The 18660-nt window shown below is 40.9% G+C and overlaps 2 protein-coding genes across 2 annotated transcripts in view; one reads left to right on the plus strand and one right to left on the minus strand.

Annotated features, from left to right (window-relative positions):
• Su(var)3-3 (lysine-specific histone demethylase Su(var)3-3) overlaps positions 1 to 18660 on the plus strand; it is a 175712-nt gene that overhangs the window by 89459 nt on the left and 67593 nt on the right. The window lies entirely within an intron of this gene.
• On the minus strand, positions 9599 to 13853 carry Tollo (Toll-like receptor Tollo). Its single transcript, XM_029303167.2, is given in 2 exon segments — positions 9599 to 9709; positions 9711 to 13853. Coding segments are annotated over 2 exon segments (3720 nt in total). The 5' UTR covers positions 13395 to 13853; the 3' UTR covers positions 9599 to 9673.

Raw genomic sequence — 18660 nt, forward strand, 5'->3', positions numbered from 1 at the left:
AGCGAAGCGTTCCAATTTCGGGTAAAAAACCATCTGTATAGCCAATAAATAGATTTATAGTTTATCTAACCTCACATTTTGTCGATAAAACAGGAAGGAAACTTAAGTTAGCCTAGGATCTCCTTAAGGCTTCAAGATATATGATTTCAAAAATTGGGAACATTAAAAAAATGATGACCTTCCTCGACATTTTCGCTGAGGAAAAATCGTCTCCAAATAACTTTAGGAATCTCCCATAAACGTATGGTACGGTAAGATTGAACCACCTTGTATATACCGTTGGACGGAGAGATCCCGAGAGACGTTCGTCAAGATTGACTTCATCATCGATGACGAGAAATCGACGTATATATCTGCTTTCTGAGAGAAATTTATCTGCCGCGTTTCTGATTAATTGCGTTTGACACGATAAACTAGAAACTCGTTAGCAGCTTGGAAATTAAACAGGGTTACAAGATAGTGTAAATCGCAAGATACTTCGCGTCTCTTAACGCGTTAACTTTAGTTTGTCAATGTTATTTCTTTTTATAATTAATTTCTGTGCCTTTTTGCACGTTTTTTTTTGTCTATCAAGAATATCATTTTTAGTATGTCAAAAAATGATTTTTTTTTGCACGCAGAATATATATTTTAATGTAATAGATTAATCAAAAGTTATGTTAATATAGAATTTTTTTAAACAAGTGTAATAAACACAAATTTTTCTACCGTGTGCGTTACCTTGAATTTTCGAAAAACGATTTCTTCTTGAATTGTGTAATTAACTTATATACATACTTTTTGCGCACAGGAAAAATCTATTATTTATGACAATAGAATTATCAAGCGCTATTATACTAATGCACCTTTGTCCGGCGGTTTTTCTTCCTTCTTTTTTCTATATATCAAGAGTAGTCATTAATCGAGCACGCGAGATATGTGCGTGTCGCGCTTCGAGAATAGCGTTTGAGACGAGCACAATGGACGCGATATTCTTTGTGACCGGGGTAAGTAAGGGACGAAATTAATTGTCGGTCATTACCTGGAATACCATACCCGGACACACCGGGGTCGCGCGCTTTAACGTCATTACTCCGCTCTCTTTCGCCTACATTTGAAAAGTAAAACACGCACAAAAGAGGCACGGATGATTTCTGCGACTTATTATGATGTTACACGGTGCCCTCTCGCGCGCGCGTTGTACCCTCTACGAGACTACGTATATGTATGTGCAAGTGGTAACCGACTGTATGTATGTACCACGGTTCGCATAATCAGCAGGCCGCTTACACGACGACGACGAGGCCGCGCCGGTGCCCCATAGTGCACGTGTGAAATATGCATTCGCCTCGCGATACAATGCGAACGAGACACTAAATTCTCTATCGCGATAACTAAATTATACGCGGACAACGCTTGCGCGAGCATAAACTCTCGCGGCTGACATATTCAGGGATCGGTGATTGAAAAGGCTTTTTTCTTCCTTCGATAATAATACATTCTAAAGGATCTGATACTGAAGTGATACTAAATCAGGTGTGAAAAGAGCGCGATACAAGTATTTTTCAATTTTTCTTTGAAGCATTCTTTTTTGAATCACTATAGCGAATCCTAAAGATCGATTATGGAAGGGGTTGTTTAGGCGAAATTATTTGTGATGGTTTTCTTAACTTCAAGATCAACAACATGAGACTTCTCGTCCTATTTTTTATATTTAAAAAATTTTTGTCATTTTCTTTTATTTCCTCTTAATCTTTTACATGCTTGTCATTTCATGTAAATCGTGAAATTAGCACAACTGAAAATTATTTAAAATAATATATTTAAATTGGATAAGTTACAATTAAAAATACATAAATTATATAAAAATACGTAAATTATTTAGAAAATTTTATTTTTATTTTATGTATAGATATACAAATTTTTTTTTTATTATTTATCATCTAAACCATGAAATTAGGATAACTGGTTTTGTTTTTTATTCGAAAGGAGGAAGTTTTAATACCAAATCTTCTCTATATTAAATAGCAAAAATTTATAAACCTGCAACAAACTTTTGTAAGCCATTTTCATACCAGATTTCTCCTTTTTTCATCGATCTCTTCTTGATATCTGGACAAGTATATAAAATGTATATAAAATATTTATTTATTTATTTATGTTATTTTCTTTTAATTTTTTACGTACTTGTCATTTTATCTAAATCGTGAAATTAGGACAACTGATTAAAAAAATGAAAAAGAAATGATTAAAATTAATATTTAAATTACATAAAATAGAAAAATATACGATTATTACACGTGATTTCGCGAACAGAAGAGAATTATCCTAATTAATCGCGATATTACTCGCTACTCGGATCTTCTCCGGAATGACGGCTCTCGAGCTGCGCTTCTTGGACGATTCGTGACGAGTCGTGATGAAACGCGGCTGCTCAATGATCCGACGCGGGACAGTTTGGATCGATTGTCGGATCGTGTCGATTCGAGACAGGAATCTCGAGACTCGCTCGACGACGACGACGATCGGTGCCGGTTGTGGCTGACAGTGCAAACAGAAATTCCGTTATACCACATAAAGAAGCATCGACGACCAGATTAGCGGGGGGGAGGGAAGGGGAGGTAAAGGCATGCGGGCTGCATTCTTCGTGGAGCATTCTTGCTCGAGCTACCGCGCGAACGAGTTAGCGAGCTGCGAAAACTAGGGATGGGATCAAATTCAATATAAGGATATATTAAATAAAAATTCAATAATCTATTTCATTCTTCATAATCGCAGAATTTCGAACAGAACGCCATGATACTAAATCTATCTCCCTTTCTTTGACAATTCGTGCTTCTCAACGCACTCACAAAAAGAAATAATAAAATAAAAAGTCAAATAAATAAAATTAAATATTGAATAAAAATTAAATAAATAAAATTTATAATAAAATAAATTTGAGAAAATGAAAAATGCAAAGTAGACTTTATAGATTATTGAGATTTATAGATTATAGATTATTAAGAAATTAAATGGAATAAAATATAGTTAAGATCATTTTTAAAAACTGGAGTACTATAAATTCGACGTGTATTTTTTTTTTTTTTAATATTTCTCACTTTTATTTTTAAAGTTTTTTTTAATTATCTTTTTACGAGGAACACTGATGAAACGTTAATGAGATTGAATTGAATGTGTATTTGAAAATCCGAGTGAATTCAATTATCAAATTTCATTTTCTATAAAATTCGTATAATATATATTCGTAGGGCATAATATGTTATATATTGTTCTCTGCGAAGTAATCGAATCTAGAATCAGTTAAATTCGAATTTTAGATCGAGTACCTACAAAGTTCGAAATAATATTTAGAAATACTTACTATCGTGAAAATTCGAATCTCCTACAAGTATTGCTCGAATTCTAAGATAAAACAATTTATTTATATATTTGCTACACATCCTTTTCATAATTACTCGTAAAAAAATTCGAACATACTTGATCCACGCTCGAACATCCTTGAAAGTATTGCTTTTGTTTTATGAGGTACTTATAGAGAGAGTTCGAGCCTACTTGAAACTTCTTTTTTTTTCAAAGTAATCATAGAGTTCGAAACTATGCAAACAAGTTTGAACCTACGTACTTGTAAGACACTTAATGCCATCGCTAACAAAAAAACACGTATAAGAGTCGGGTTGTGTCATCGAACGAAGAAGGGATCTCGCGCGTTTCGAATCGCTTCTAATTCATTATTTTCTCCAGTAAAGGTCTCTCTTTCTCTCTCTCTGTGACTTTGAAATTCGCATTAAAATTCTTGATAGTCCAGTAAAATTAGACTTGAAAAGGGCAAAAATTCATAAAAATTAGGCGCAAATTGAATTTTTGTGGGGATCTTTATTTCAATGTTCTAATAAAATCCTGAAAAGTACTCTTAATTTTATCCAGGACGGTTTTTTTTGCCATTATCTCGAAAACTATCAATTTTTCGAGAAAAATAGTTATTATCAAAATTGTAGCTCATAAAATTCTCTACAAAAAAGGTCATTATACTTTTTTTTGTACAACTAATGGTTTTTGAGTAAAACGATAAAGTTGCAATATCTGTAGTTTGTAAAAATAAAATCCTTCCCACACCATCGCGTGTTTTTGCTCTATATCTTCGAAACGGTTAATTCTATAAAAAAAAGTATAATAACGTTTTTTTCTAGGAATTTTATGAGCTACAATTTGGATAATAACCATTTTTCTCGAAAAATTGATAGTTTCCGAGATAGTGGCAAAAAACTAAAATTTACCTCCTTTAACCTCCCATAAAAAAACCCTCCGTTACTCGGTGTCGCTTCCATTATCGACACCCTTCTCTCTTTACGTTATATTATCGCCGTTGTTTCCGTCGCGTGGACTCATACACGGTATAAAGACGTCGCCCGTATCAATTTTATGCCTCGACTTCGCAGATTCCATCGGCTCGCTAATTTCCTCGCGCCGCTACTGCGGCTGTCCCTGTCTCTTAAGGTCGCGTTAAACGAGAACAAAGTGCGGGGGGAACAGGTTTATAAATTCCTCACGCAATCTCTCCGTTATCAAAGTGCGCTGGCGCGCGCCTGGGTGGACGAGGGACCGATTTTCGTCCGGTTCGTTACTTATCCCGGCCGAAAGAGATAGACACGCCCGATTCCTTTCGCGCCTACAAGCGGATCTGGACCATTGAAATCTTACGATCTTTCTCGTCCGTATATATAATTTCTCCCTCTCTCTTTCGGATTTTTCTCGGCACATAAAATTATACTCGAGGGGACTCTCGAGGTTGACGAGTCCTGCCTCGACCAGGAGGGGCTTTCAACGGTGAGCATAAGCGATGCAAAGAGTGTTTTACCCGTGATATGTTGTTAAGGACTTGTTAATTACACGAGTGGCAGAACAGGATCGGCAGATAGGGATGTCCGCTGAGTCTCGTTACCGGACTTGTGTGCGCTTGCACGATTTATTTATATATCCGACAGATACCGGGGATTTTATGTTTGGATTTTCCGCGAACTTTGTTCACTCGAATCTTTCTTCTATCGTAGGAATTAATTTCTCAAAATTTAGAGAGCTCCCGTGTAATTAAACCCTTCTCCGTCAGTGCAGAACATATCATCACTGCGATAATTTTTTTTATAATAGTTGCTGGGTGATAAATTAATTTTAATAATAATAATAAATTGAAATGACTTTAATATTTGATTGTATGAATATTGAATTCGGTATAAAAAAGAGTTAATAAAATTCAGACGCAAATATTAAGCGCAATAGCTTGTTTTTAAATTTCTCTGTGTTTTAATTTTCTAATTAATTTCGAAATAATTAAAGAGGAATTTAAAAACATATTTGTCGCGCCTAATATTTCTGCTTGGCTTTTTCACTAGTCTATTTTTACATTTAATTAATTTTGTATGTATACAATATATCAGAACCTTTTAAATTTATTAAACTAATTTTTATTTCGACTCTTCAATTATTTCCAAATAATTATTATATATATTTCCAGACTGGAGAAAAATTTGAAAACAAGTTTGAAGCCTAATATTTACGCCTGGCTGTTATTAGCCTTTTTCATACCTGATTTTGATTTGGAATTTTGTGGAATTTTCGGGCGGAGAAAAATTTTCTGTTATTAGCTCTTTTTTTATGACCTGATTTTAATTAGAAAAATTTTCAGACATTTTTGACATTTGAAATTTTACTTCGCGCTGTATGACAGAAAGGTTAAATGACGACGGTAATGATGCCTAATATTTACATTTGGCTGTTATCAACTCTTTTTATACCTGATTTTGATTTGGAATTTTGTGGAATTTTCGGAGAAAAATGTTCACATACTTTTGACATTTAAAATTACTTCGCGCTGTATGACAGAAAGGTTAAATAACGACGACCATGTCTCGCAAATAGATATCGAATAATCTAATCATGAGACGTGGGCCGATCAGTTTGATTACTCGTCGAAAATAATTTCGCCGAGTCGGCATTAAATGTCACGCGCGTGATGATAAAACCGATATTATTATTGCGCGTTGCGTTTTCTCGCGGGAAGAGAAACGCGAAGATCCATTACGACTGATCGATCTATCTGTCCGTCTATCAGCCTAGCGTGATGAAAACACCTAAGGCAAATGTTGGAAGAAACGTTTCGTTGCCGCGAAACTAGCGAGAGAGCGCACAATGCTGTTGCAGACAAATTCCGCGTTTTCAGTCATCATCAGCCAGACCGCAAAATAGCCCCGGCAAAATATAGTTACCGGTTATGTAGGGTGAGACTCCAAGCTTCTCTCTCTCTCTCTCCCTTTTGCTCGCGCTGCATTATTACCGTGACACCGTTACCGAGAATTACGCGATATCGGCGGTATTGTTGTAATATTCTCCGACGTCTGTCACAACGTCGCTATACCGACGTTATTATATTTCCCGCGTTCGAATCGCGCCTCTGTTACTCCATTTACCAGCGCATTGATTGCAGCGCGATCGAAGCGAGCCGAGCAATTCCGCGTTTTCACGTAGCTACAATTTTCCTGCGTGCCTCATTTAGTCTCTCTCTCTCTCTCTCTCTCTTATAAGCAGGTGGGGATCTCTTTGCGTGCCGCTGCCGCGCGATAAGATCGATGATTATAATTGACAAGTTAGATTTTTACATTTTCCCACAGACCCCTTCTTCCATACCTCTCGTAATAGAAACCGGTAATTATATTTGCACATAGTATCTTTATGTCTTTTACGATACTCGTACGCGAATGAAACTGCACAGTTGAAAAATTTGCGATAAATTTAACAAATATTATATCATGTCCCAAACGGTCCACAGACATTTTTGTGTTAAGTGGAGACATGGTAAATATGGGGTTAATATTTAAACTCAAAATAAATGCTAAATCTTCAAATAATTTAAAATACATTTGTGTAAAATTAATATACTTTTAATGTAAAAATTAATTTAGATTTTATCATCCCCACTTATATTATAAAATAGAAAATCAACATTGTTTTCTGTAAATTTTAACAAAAAAATATTGTTACTAATAGAGCAGAACATATTTATTGTGTAAAATTAAATTTAAATATGAGAATTTATATCTCGATTAAATAATGACTGGAATTGATCTTTTTTTCATTATTCGAATCGGAGTAATTTATTTACACAAGGATAAAACGCACGAAATTCTCCTATAAATGTCTTCCAGTTTGAGAATTGGGATCCTCCTCGTTTCTTCAAATAGATATTACTTATTCTGCTGATGCAACGGTAACAAGACGTGATGACAATATATACAGACGTGACTCGATTAACATAAAGTATTGTTTTGTTCTCGGGCTACCTCAGAAAATGGCGCACAAAGCCTGCATCGAAATGGTAGATTTAATTGTCATGCCGTGAATATCGCGTATACCGCTTTGTCATTTTATTGCATTAACTGAAAATGAGGAAGTGCTCTGCATACTGCTTGTAAATTCGCTTTAATGCGCCTTTGATATATATATGTATATATCTTTCGAGGGACGTAAATACGTTTGAAGAAAGCAATATTTTGCCTTGAGAAATCTGAAAACTGAATATCGCAACGGAATACAAAGATATTTATTTCAATTTTTAATAGTGCTTATATCAAACGAAAATCTATAGATATATTTAATATATCTATATATAATTATTTTTGAGGGAAAGCAAGAAATGCGAAAGGATTAAAAACATGAAAAGAGAACGATTTATTTCAGTCATAGAGTTTTTATTCTAAAATAAAATATCTTTTTTTTTCGTCGTGTGTCGAACAGTTTTGCGAAACGCTTGCGAGAAAAGCTAAAGAAGACTTTATTCCACGTTTGTACATTATATCTCGAATATTTCTTGTAGCAGCTCTTTCAATTTCCTTGCGCACTTTGAATTCGACTATCGCACTTCGGATAAGATACGTCACGTAAGATCTATTTTATTTTCTGTCGAACGCGTCGATAATTTTTTTTCTTTATCAATGCTTCTTTTTTTATCATTGCGGAATGCGATTAAGCCAAAAATAAGTATGCCGTCTGTGTTATATGTTTATAAAAATATATATGTACAATTTATATGTTTTATGTACGTGAACTTGTATATATGTACAAGTTTCTTTTTAATTAATCTCTTCTATTAAAATTCACGTTTGCTCGGCAAATAATGAGACCGTCGAATTCAAATGGAAATTTCGCGCGCGGCGCGTAATTAATTACGTGTTTTCTTAAATTAATCATCCGTTAATCGACGGCAAGCGAACACTTTGTTATACTATTTTATCTCCGTATTTTCTTCCCTCTTCTCTCTCACTCTCGTATTATAAACGTAGCGCAATTCAAGTCGTATATAAAGTCTCTTTATCGATTCGAACGAAATAAATAAGGCTAAAATAATACTTTACAATGTTCGCACTTAAAAATTTTCCGTTATCACCGTGAAGCGTTATCTATCAACGCCTTCTGCCGCCGAGAGACGCTCGTAAGCTCGTTTATTACTGGATGAAATTCGTCATCAGCCAGAGAGTTGTGCTTGGAAACACGATTAAATATACATAATAATTATTGTTATTAGGAAGTGGTATCACTTGTGTGTTGGGGCGTAGTTTAATTTATTTAAACGATCGGCTCGTCGTGTTTGCATCAGACAGGCGCAGGTCGGCTTTGATATTCAAGCGATATTTTATCGCAGAAACCGATCGAGAGACGCAGCTGCCGATGAAATTAAAATTATTATTACGAGAAAAATCGTCCCGAGCGCGCGATCAGCTGATCGACTGTCAAATTATTCGCGCTACAGTCGAACTGATAATTAACGCTCTCGCCGATCTCTTCGGCAACGAGTGACGAATTTCAAGCACACGGGTTGCATCTCTTTCGTTTACGACAGATACACACACGGAGAGAATTTTCTCTTAGAATTTACCCTGAAAATTGTGTTAATTGTGGGACAATACGATATTAGAAGAATTTATAAGAATTTTATAAGAATTTCTCTGATTAATATTTACCTACAATAAAAATATTAATATGTACATGGTAAATTTACTATGTGTATAGTAAAATTAATCGAACATATTTTATATCTTATTGTGGTATATATTAATATTTTTAGCCTAGTAAATATGAATTAGAGAAACTCTTATAAAATTCTTCCAATACCATATTGTCCCACGATTACTATGATTTCTAGAGTAAATTCTAAGAGAAAATTCTCTCAATGCACACATACATCCATATGATCGCACTCAATCGTAATCGTCGCACGTGAGAGCCGAGTAACGATCTCAGTTTGCTCGTAATTCGCGACATTTCTATTTACACCGCGATTTCGTTTCAATTATATCCCCCTGCCTCGACAGCAATTTACAGATTTTACGTGTAGCACACCTGGTTTACGCACATTTCTGAGAGATATACCTCGTCGCTCTTATCACACACCATCTATGTACACGTGGCACGCTTCATTTATACATACAGACCCTCCGTTTTTCTTTTTCCTTCTATTTACACACACTACAATACCGTCATATTGCACCGTCTGAATGCGTCTCGAATGCAAAGATCCTCGAGCGTGGGCTCGTCGTCTCCTCTCACACGTGTCACTCTACCGCTCGTTGTTCGCTCGACACTCGAATGACTGACTCACTTGACACACACACACACACATACACGCATATACACACGGACTGGATCATATATGGACGGAGACGGTGCGCGATCCGTTGGACTGTCCTGTTGTGCTGCCGTCGAACCGGCGGCGGCTGCCTCGTCCTCTGCTGGGTTGTTCGTTGATTGTTAGGTACATCCGGCAACGCGAATCGCAGCTTCTCCCAGAAGAGCTTGTCGCCCCACTGTAGATAAGTGTTGGTCTTTAAGTACAGTCGTATGTCCGGGTCGAGATCCCGCTGATGGACGTCGCCTACCAGGACGAGGATCAGCCGGCGTCTTCTGTCCCTCAGTACTTGATGATGCGCCGACTTGAAGTCGAAGCGACACCACTCGGACTTGATAAAGTTCTCCGAGAGCACCATTATCGTGCGACGCGACGACTCCACCGCCTGCACGATCGTGTCGGCAATGAAACTCCCAACTGGAAAGTCCCGATAGTGTAAGCACAATTTGTAGGACGGATTACCCATTTCGAGAACCGGAGCCAGCTCCTCGGCGACGAACGCCTCGTCCTTGGAGCTGTAGCTCACGAACGCGTCGAACAGTTTGTCCCGATCGTCCCGGTCGAACTCCTGGGTCCGATAGAATATTCGCACCCCGAAACGCGAGTGGAACCACACGCGCAGCTCGTGACGGTACACAAAGCCCAGCATGCACAAGAGTATCACGACCAGGGAACTGGCCAAGGTCGCCACCAGCAGCGGCAGGTAGTCCTGGAGTATCTGTCTCTCGATGATGGTCTTGGTGTAATTTCCGTGTCCGTCATCGTCGAGGTTAATCGCGTCCGTGCAAACGCTTTCGTTGCCGTTCACCCCAAACTCGTTCCCGCTTATCGAGAAACCAAACTCCTCGTCCGCAAACACCTCGTCGCCGAACGCCTCGAATTCCGTGACGTTGTACACGCAACGCAACGTCGACGCGTCCGCGACGCGGACCCCAGAATCGCGGCTCCACTCGCGATAACTCCGAAGGTAGTCGCACTCGCAGGACCAGGGATTCCCAGCCAGGTTGAGCTCGATCGCGTCCGGCAGCGACCACAGGGCCAGATTCGTCAGACGGTTGTTCTGCAGCTGCAGAATTCTCAGAGAGCGCAGCGACGCGAACGTGTCGTTGCCGATCGCGATGATGCGGTTGCGTTGCAGGTGCAGCTGCCGCAGAGCGTCGAGTCCCTCGAACTCGTGTCCCCGTAGCTCGCGTATCCGGTTGTCCTGCAGGTGCAGATCGTCCAGGTCGCGCAGCCCGTTGAACGATCGGTTCTGCACGATCTCGATGTTGGACGAGTTGAGGAACAGGACTTTCAGCTTCTTGCGGCCGATGAAGGCGTGGCTCGACACGACCCGAAGATCGTTGCCGTCCAGATAGAGTCGTGTAGCGTCCATCGGTATTTGCTCGGGCAACCGATTCGCGTGACCCCCGTTCGAGCAGTCGACTACGTTGGCCGACCACGACTGATCGTGATAGCACGTGCAGTTGTTCGGACACGTCATCTCGCAGTCGCACGCGTCGAAGTCACAGCAGTGGCACAGGGCGAAGCAGTGAGCGTCGTACTTGCAGAGGAACTGCGAGTGCGACGCTTCCACTAACGGCACGAAAGTGTGCTCTCGATCATAGAGCAACTTGCAGTAGATGCTCTCGAGGTCCATCACTCGCGGCTGCACTCGCGTCTGGTTCTGTCGATTCACTCGTTGCAGCCACTCCATCGTACAGTCGCAGAGGTACTGATTGTCTCCGATGTAGAACTCCGGTAAGGGTCTGTCAGGTGGTACCGCGCTGATGCGCAACGCGTAAGGTTCGAGATTCCGGATCTGATTGCCCTTGAGGTCTACCCGGGTGAGATTAGGCTTCTTGAAGAAGGAGTAACTCTGCACTTTGGAGATGAGATTGTCGTTGAGGAACAACAGTTCGATGCTCATAGGAATCGCGTTGCCGGTGATCTCGGTGAGTTTGTTCTCGCTCGCATCGAAGGTACTCAGCTGCAGCTGCGTCTCGATCTCGAAGTAGTTACCGAGCTCCCGGATCTCGTTAGAGTGTATGTCGAGCCACTGCAGCCCCGTCGGTATCATGGCGTAGTCGAACCACTTGAGCTTGTTGTCGCTTACGTTCAGCCAGACGAGATTCGGCAGCTTGGTGAAGAGTCCGGTGATGTCGATCAGTTGATTGCCGTCGAGCCGTATCGCCTGCAGATTGAGATTCTCGTCGAAGGTCCCGGGTTCGATGTACTGTATTCGGTTACGCGAGAGGTTCAGGATCTTCAGCTCCTTGATACGATCGAAAACACCCTTGGTGAGATTGCCGATATGATTTTCGGTTAATCGAAGCCCGTATAACTGCGCCACGTGATCGAAGGTGCCGCTCGGTATCTCGGAGATGAGGTTCTCCCCGAGGTCGAGAGTGCGCAGGAGGGGAGTGGCCTTCAGCGCGTCCGGCACCGATGTCAGCCGGTTACCGTTAAGATGAAAGTCCTGCAGGGACGAAGCGTTTCTCAGGGAGCTCGGGTGTATCGTGTGCAGCCGGTTGTTATCCAGCGAGAGGAGGCTGAGCACATAGAGACCGCTTAACGTGGTCGCGTCTACGACGGTCAGCCGATTGTCGCTGAGCAACAACGTGTGCAAATTGAAGAGCGCCGAGAACGTGTTCTCCGGCAGACTCTCCAGCAGATTCTCCTGCAGTCGCAGAATCTGCAGGCTGTACAGATCGCGAAAGACGGTCGGATCCAATCGCGCGATGCGATTGCTCGAGAGATCTAGCACCACTAGACGCACCAAACGACTGAAGGTGGCCGCGTTCACCCATTCGGCCGTCAGCTCGTTATGCGAAAGATCCAACACCAGTAATTGCGTCAATTCGCTGAATAATCCCGGCGGTAAGACGCTTAACGTGTTGTTACGCAGATGGATCTCCTGTATATCCCTAGCGTCGCCGAACAACTCGGGTGGCAAACTAGATAGACGGTTGTCGGCGAGTCGCAAGATGGCCAGCGAGGAGAGACCCTCGAACGCGCGATCCGCCATGAAACCGATGGCGTTGCACCGCAGATCCAGGCTGTGCAGCCTCGTTAGACCGGAGAACGCCCCACTCGGCAGTGACTCGACGCTGTTGTTGCTGAGATCCAGCTCCCTGAGATTCGTCAGGCATCTTGCCGCGGCGTTGAAGCGAAAGCCCGCGATATCCCTGAGCCGGTTCCTCGTCAGATTCAGAATCTCCAGGTTGACCAACGGACAGAGGCCGCCCTCCGGTATGCTCCACATGTTGTTCTCCCCGAGATCGAGCTTCTCCAGCTGGCGAAGCTCGTCGGTGAAGGCCCCGGCGGAGATGTCGAGCGCCATTGCCGACCAATCGGTGTTGTGGGTCCTCACGGTGAGATTTCGCAGCTCCCTGAGTCCCTTGAACGCGTCGTCCGACAAATTACCGATTTTGCAGTACTCGATCACGAGCTCGCGCAGCTCGACCAGCGGCCGAAAGCTGCCGGCGCTGAGCGAGCTCTGGTAGAAGAGCGCGTCGCTGCATTCCAGACGCAGACGCACCGTGTGCTGCGGCTGTATCACGCTGAAGTTGGTGTTCTCCAGCTCGCTGTTGATGGTGCGTAGACGACACACCAGGGAGACGTCGTTCTCGGCGTCGCCGGTCGTGATCCACTTGCACTCGTCCGGTGCCTTATACCTGAGCGCCTTGCTTAGGGACGCGCCGAGGACGCCGAATATCGTGCCCAGGAGGATGGCGAGGAAGGCAGGACTACCCCGCATCTTTTCGCCGGGATCCCTCTAATGTTCCATCAACGTGGAATCCCCCTCCCCCCCGCCGCCCCCTTCCGCTCTTCAGTCTCGTCTCGCGAAATCGGCGCGTCGATCCATTTAAATTACCACCTCTAGGTCGACGCGCGTTTTTTTTTTTTTCTCTCTTTTTCGTCTCTTCTTCACCTCATGTCATCCATATCGCTCTCTCGCGTCTCTCCATCGCCTCTTCTTCTTCGGCTCGACGCTCGACCTTACGATCCCGGCGGTTTCATCCTCGCTTTTCGCGTCTCGCAACGAGCTCCGTACCGAGCCAAGTTAACGCGCTCGCGAAAAAGAAAGACAGCCCGGGTTCAGCGACCCCGAAATGATCTCGCGGTGGGAAAAAAAATCTCTTTCGGACGACGAGAGAGAGAGGAGAGTCACCGCGGTTTGACGACGCGCGCGCGCGTGTGCGACTCCGGTGGGGCCGACGGTTCCTCCAGAACTGGTTGGCAGAGTCGTAAGGCCCCGCCGGGCCTCCGTTACCCTTCTCTCCCACCTCCCTCCACCGCCACCTCATCCTCTCCCGCTCGTCGCACTTCCCCCGACCGTCCTCTGTTCTCCCACCAAGTCGCTCGTCTTCTTTTCTCGTCCACGTCTTCGTCGTCGTCGTCGTCGTCGTCGTCGCGTACCCGGGTCCCGACATTCTGGCAAGCCTATAAAAACAAGACAGGTACACTCTCCGGGTCCTTACAGTGGCTCCTTCGCATCTGCAGTCTCCACGTTCTTATTTCCTCGTCTCTCCTTTCCGTTTTTTCCATCGCGCATCTTTCCCGTTTCTCTCTTTCTCTTCTCTCGCGCGCTTCCCGCACATCTCGTGTTCCCCCTCGTCTCTGCCTTTCTCTCTTTTTCATTCCTCCTGCCCTTTTTCCCGTCTGTCGATCTCTCCTCTTCTCGTTCTCTTTATTCTTTCATCGTATTGCTGTTCGATCCGTTCACGAAACCTCTCTCGCTGCGCCATCATCTGTTCTCACATCGTTTCTACGATTCTGTCATGTAGAATGGGACCTCGAAAAAGAATGTTTGCCCGATCCCTTTGTGCAAATCCCGTCCACGTCCTTATTCCGGTCGCCACCGCGCTTCGCAGATACTTTTTTTTTTTTCCGCAGAGCACTTCTCTCGTGGTCATCTGTCTCATAAAAAACGGACATTGCACTGCGATTCGCATTTTTCATAAGTTAATTAACAATTAATGGAGTAATATGTATAGAAATTTTATTTGCAAATTTTTTATTTGTTAATTTATTAGAGAAATTCTTATTTAAATTAAATTTTATTTCTTTTTTTTTTTTATATATTTTTTATATTTTTTGTTCTTTTTATTTATTTTTTTATCAAATTATAAATCGTACTTCTTTACAATATTATATGTAACAAAAAAGATATAATTAATTAATTTATATATAAGATATATATATATATATATATATAATTAATAAAATTATATATTTTAAATTAAATGTCAATTTATTGAAACTCGAATAAGCCGCTCGATTGAAATATCTTATTCTGTCCTTTATAAAATTCGAGCTAGTCTCCCTAAAATATTTTGAAGTATTTACAATTCGCACATTTTTATCCTCTCGATCGTGAAGCGGTTTGATGCATTGTGTTAGGAATTGTGTGTAACAGCATGTCAAGTGGTCTCCTATAGGGAACAAACCCCACCTTTCAGAAAACAGTGTTTAGCAGTTTGGCCTCCCGTCGTTGAAGAGTGATTTGTTACCTTTACCTGCTCAAAGTAGGGTTCCCCTACTTGGCAAAGGGCCTTTGAAATACATCATCATCGCTTAAATCAGCGATCCAACAGGCCCCATTCACCGAGCTTTAAATGACCATAAACAACGTTCGCGTTAACTCGTTGAAATCGATCATCAGTGATTATAAACATTTATATATACATCGTCGTTCTCTCCCTTTTCTCATATAATTCGCTCGATTTCGCTCACATCACGCTATACTTTAATACAGTTCACAACGTGAGACATATTCGAGAAGGATCGTAGAAAGGGGGAAAAATACATCGTTGTCACTGATAATATGAGCCAACTATCGATTTCGCAATTAAACGTACGTTTTATCACCTCATTGATCGTTATTACGAGAGATCCTTACCAAGGCCGCGAGTCTTAAATCGGTATATTTCACTCTTTCGTCGAGCTCTCTCTCTCTCTCTCCTTCTTTTGCCCCGGTAATTGGTGGACTGCATTTCATGCCGTCTATATAAAGCGCGCGTAATATTATTCCACGGGTGTCTGGTGTTTCGCGGATTAATCGTGTATCACATGTTTACGCGTGTTGTAAAACGAAACTGCGACCTGATAACTACTACGCTTGATATTTACCTCGGCGAAAGTTTCGCGCCATTCTTTCTCATTACACAAATGTCTTGAAATTCTTCCGGGAAAGGGTCGCCTCGTTCCCGGGAGATTATTTTCGTCGGCTTTCATCGGGACGTAATTTTTGACCGATATTACCTTCCCATTTACCGTGACTAATCAAACACACGGATTATTAATACAAACGCGTACACAAAGAATCCCATTTGTCCCGAGGGTAAATTCGATTTAATCCTGAGGCAGGATTATATATCAATCATTCTTCATTTGCGAGGAAATTTCGTTGTGGACCCGAAATTTACGAAAGGGAGAGAAAGTGAATATATATATATATATTTTTTTTTATATAAACATATAGGGTGTATTTAAATAAGTGCGAAAATTTTCACTAGTAAAAAATTTTTTGATCTTCCTGTATTGTTATATAAAATAATGAAACTAACTTTTCCTTAGAAAAGTGTAACTCCTCAGGGAGGGATATATAAGAGTATATGTTTATATGAGAAATCTCTCTTAATTTACGACAAAGAATCATCTAAAATTTTTCTCACTTATTTAAACACACACTTTTGTATATTTGGGTTAAATAAATATTATATCAAATATATATATATATGTTTTTAATTATCGACGATTTTTTATTCGAATTTAATCCAGTGATAGAGCTCTCTCCCTGGAACCCTCATATTAAGAAGATTAAATATCGTTGTTCTTAATCCTAACGATTTCATTATCGACAATTACATAAATTCCGCGCGTTTAATCTCGCGATAGCCGGTCCCGTTCCGATAATGGCAATTTCTGCGACTTGAAAGGAATCGTGGTACGCTTCTTTTCCTTCTTTTATCGGGTTTGATTAGCGACCCAATGTGAATGGACCTTAAGCAGGAGGATGCTCCGATGGCTGCGCCGCTGAAAGGTGGCTAGTTGGCGGCAGGGATCGGCGAAAGCGGTCAGTGATCGCTGGGGCCTCATGCCTGGGCCCCCTCGTTGCTCACGATCAAGCACCGAACCCCCCTCTCGCCCCCCTTCATCACCGTCCGTCCCCTTCTGCCCCCTCTTTCCCGTCTCGTTTCTCCCCACCATCGATCCTTCCCGGGGCCCTAGTCTCCTTTCAACAGGGCAGGTGACGGGGCATTCTTTTAAATCTAATCAACTACCGAACCATGTGTCTCGTTACGTTTCCGAATACAAAGTATTTGTTTGAAGTATTATACATAAGGGTCCCCCTGTCTAATCTAACCGGCCAATTTGTAGAATCCCGAAACGCGGGCCCCAGTTTTACGCCTTCACGCTGGTGGCCAGTGAACGCGTTCAGGTTTCCTCAATATAAGCACCTATTTTCTCATAATAGGTTATTGTTATGACACGTTAATAAAGTCAATGCATCACTCTTTCTCTGCTAGTATTTTTATTTTTGCCACATTGAGTTGAGGACAATATCTCTTTGTTGCATTTTTTGAATCCCAAAAGGTTTCCTTCCAAAAGCTCTATACTTAACTTTTTTGCGATATCGAGTCAGAGGAGATAATAAGAGCCCCTCGGATCGAGAGAGATTCCGTCATCGAGTAATCACCAACTCGGAAATTATCGAATCGTGTATTGGGAGCTGGTTTCGGATCCACTATTTGCCCCGATCGCGTTCTATCGTCTCATTAGAATGCCATGAAGCATCGAATGCTCATTAGTTCGGGAGCGAGGAAATCAATCAGAGACATTTCGGGATTTGTTGCGTGTAATGGTGAAATGAAACTACCGGATTTCTATTACCGGCCTACTCCTCCGCTTGATAAAGACAGATGCGCGCCGGTCATTCAGTGGGTGTCTAACTGTGTAAGTCCGTTGTTACGTAATAACAGCTGCGGCGCTATCCTCCGGTGGTATGCGTTAATTGTAAAAATCACTGATTGATGGATGGGCTCTCTCTTTTCTTCTCGGCCGGAGTCAACTCGGATGGAAAGAAATTAAGATTTAACGTTACGTATTTTGATTGAATAAGAAGACATAATGGAGCCGAGCGAATCGTGCGTGAGTGACAGGACTCTGTGTACACCCACGAGATTTTCTCGCAAACATTTCTCGGTTGTTCTGTCTCTGTGATTGAACAAAAGAATGGATTTTTTTATAGAAACATATACTTTTGTTAAAAAAGTTTCGCCTTCTTTTAGTAAATTCGGCGATTTTTAAAGAAACTCAAAGAGAATATATTGAAATTCTTTATAAGAATGTTGGATTTTTTTTAAGTGCATATTACTAGAATGTACAGTTTTTATACAGTGTATTTTATTTAACTTGAACAGTTAAAATATTTCTGTTGCTTTTGAAGAATTATTATTTAGGAGAAAATAAGATGATATGAAAAAGGAAGAAATTACTTGTCTTGAAAAATATAATAAAGAAAATTAAATTAAATAAATTTATTTTCATATTTGAAAACCTTTTATATTTAATGTCAGGCTTTTAATTAATAAAAGAAGGCATTTAACCATTTTTGAATAATTTTCAACGGAGAAAATTGCATTTATTTTGAAAAAAAAAAATTAATTTGTAGAAATAAATATCTTATACATTCTCTGCATAAAAATGATTTTTATTATATCAAATAAATTTTTCACTGGCTTTTCTTATATTCTTGTTGTTAATTTTCGAGTAATTTTATGTCTTCATTATATCTCTTTTCATATCATCCAAGCAGATATCTCAATTATTTAACTTAAATGAAAACACTGTATATGTAATGAAAACGTCAATCTTATATACATACATTTTAGCATTGTATCATTAAATCAATCATTTTATACGCGATATTGAAATAACAAAAATTAATTTTATTAAATTTCAGTTAATGTCACTTTTACTCAGATTTGAAAGTATCATTAAATCAGTTTTTTAATCAA

This window comes from Nylanderia fulva, unplaced genomic scaffold (genome assembly GCF_048542155.1).
Source record: "Nylanderia fulva isolate GAGA-0341 unplaced genomic scaffold, ASM4854215v1 Scaffold53, whole genome shotgun sequence".
In the NCBI taxonomy this organism is placed as follows: domain Eukaryota; kingdom Metazoa; phylum Arthropoda; class Insecta; order Hymenoptera; family Formicidae; genus Nylanderia; species Nylanderia fulva.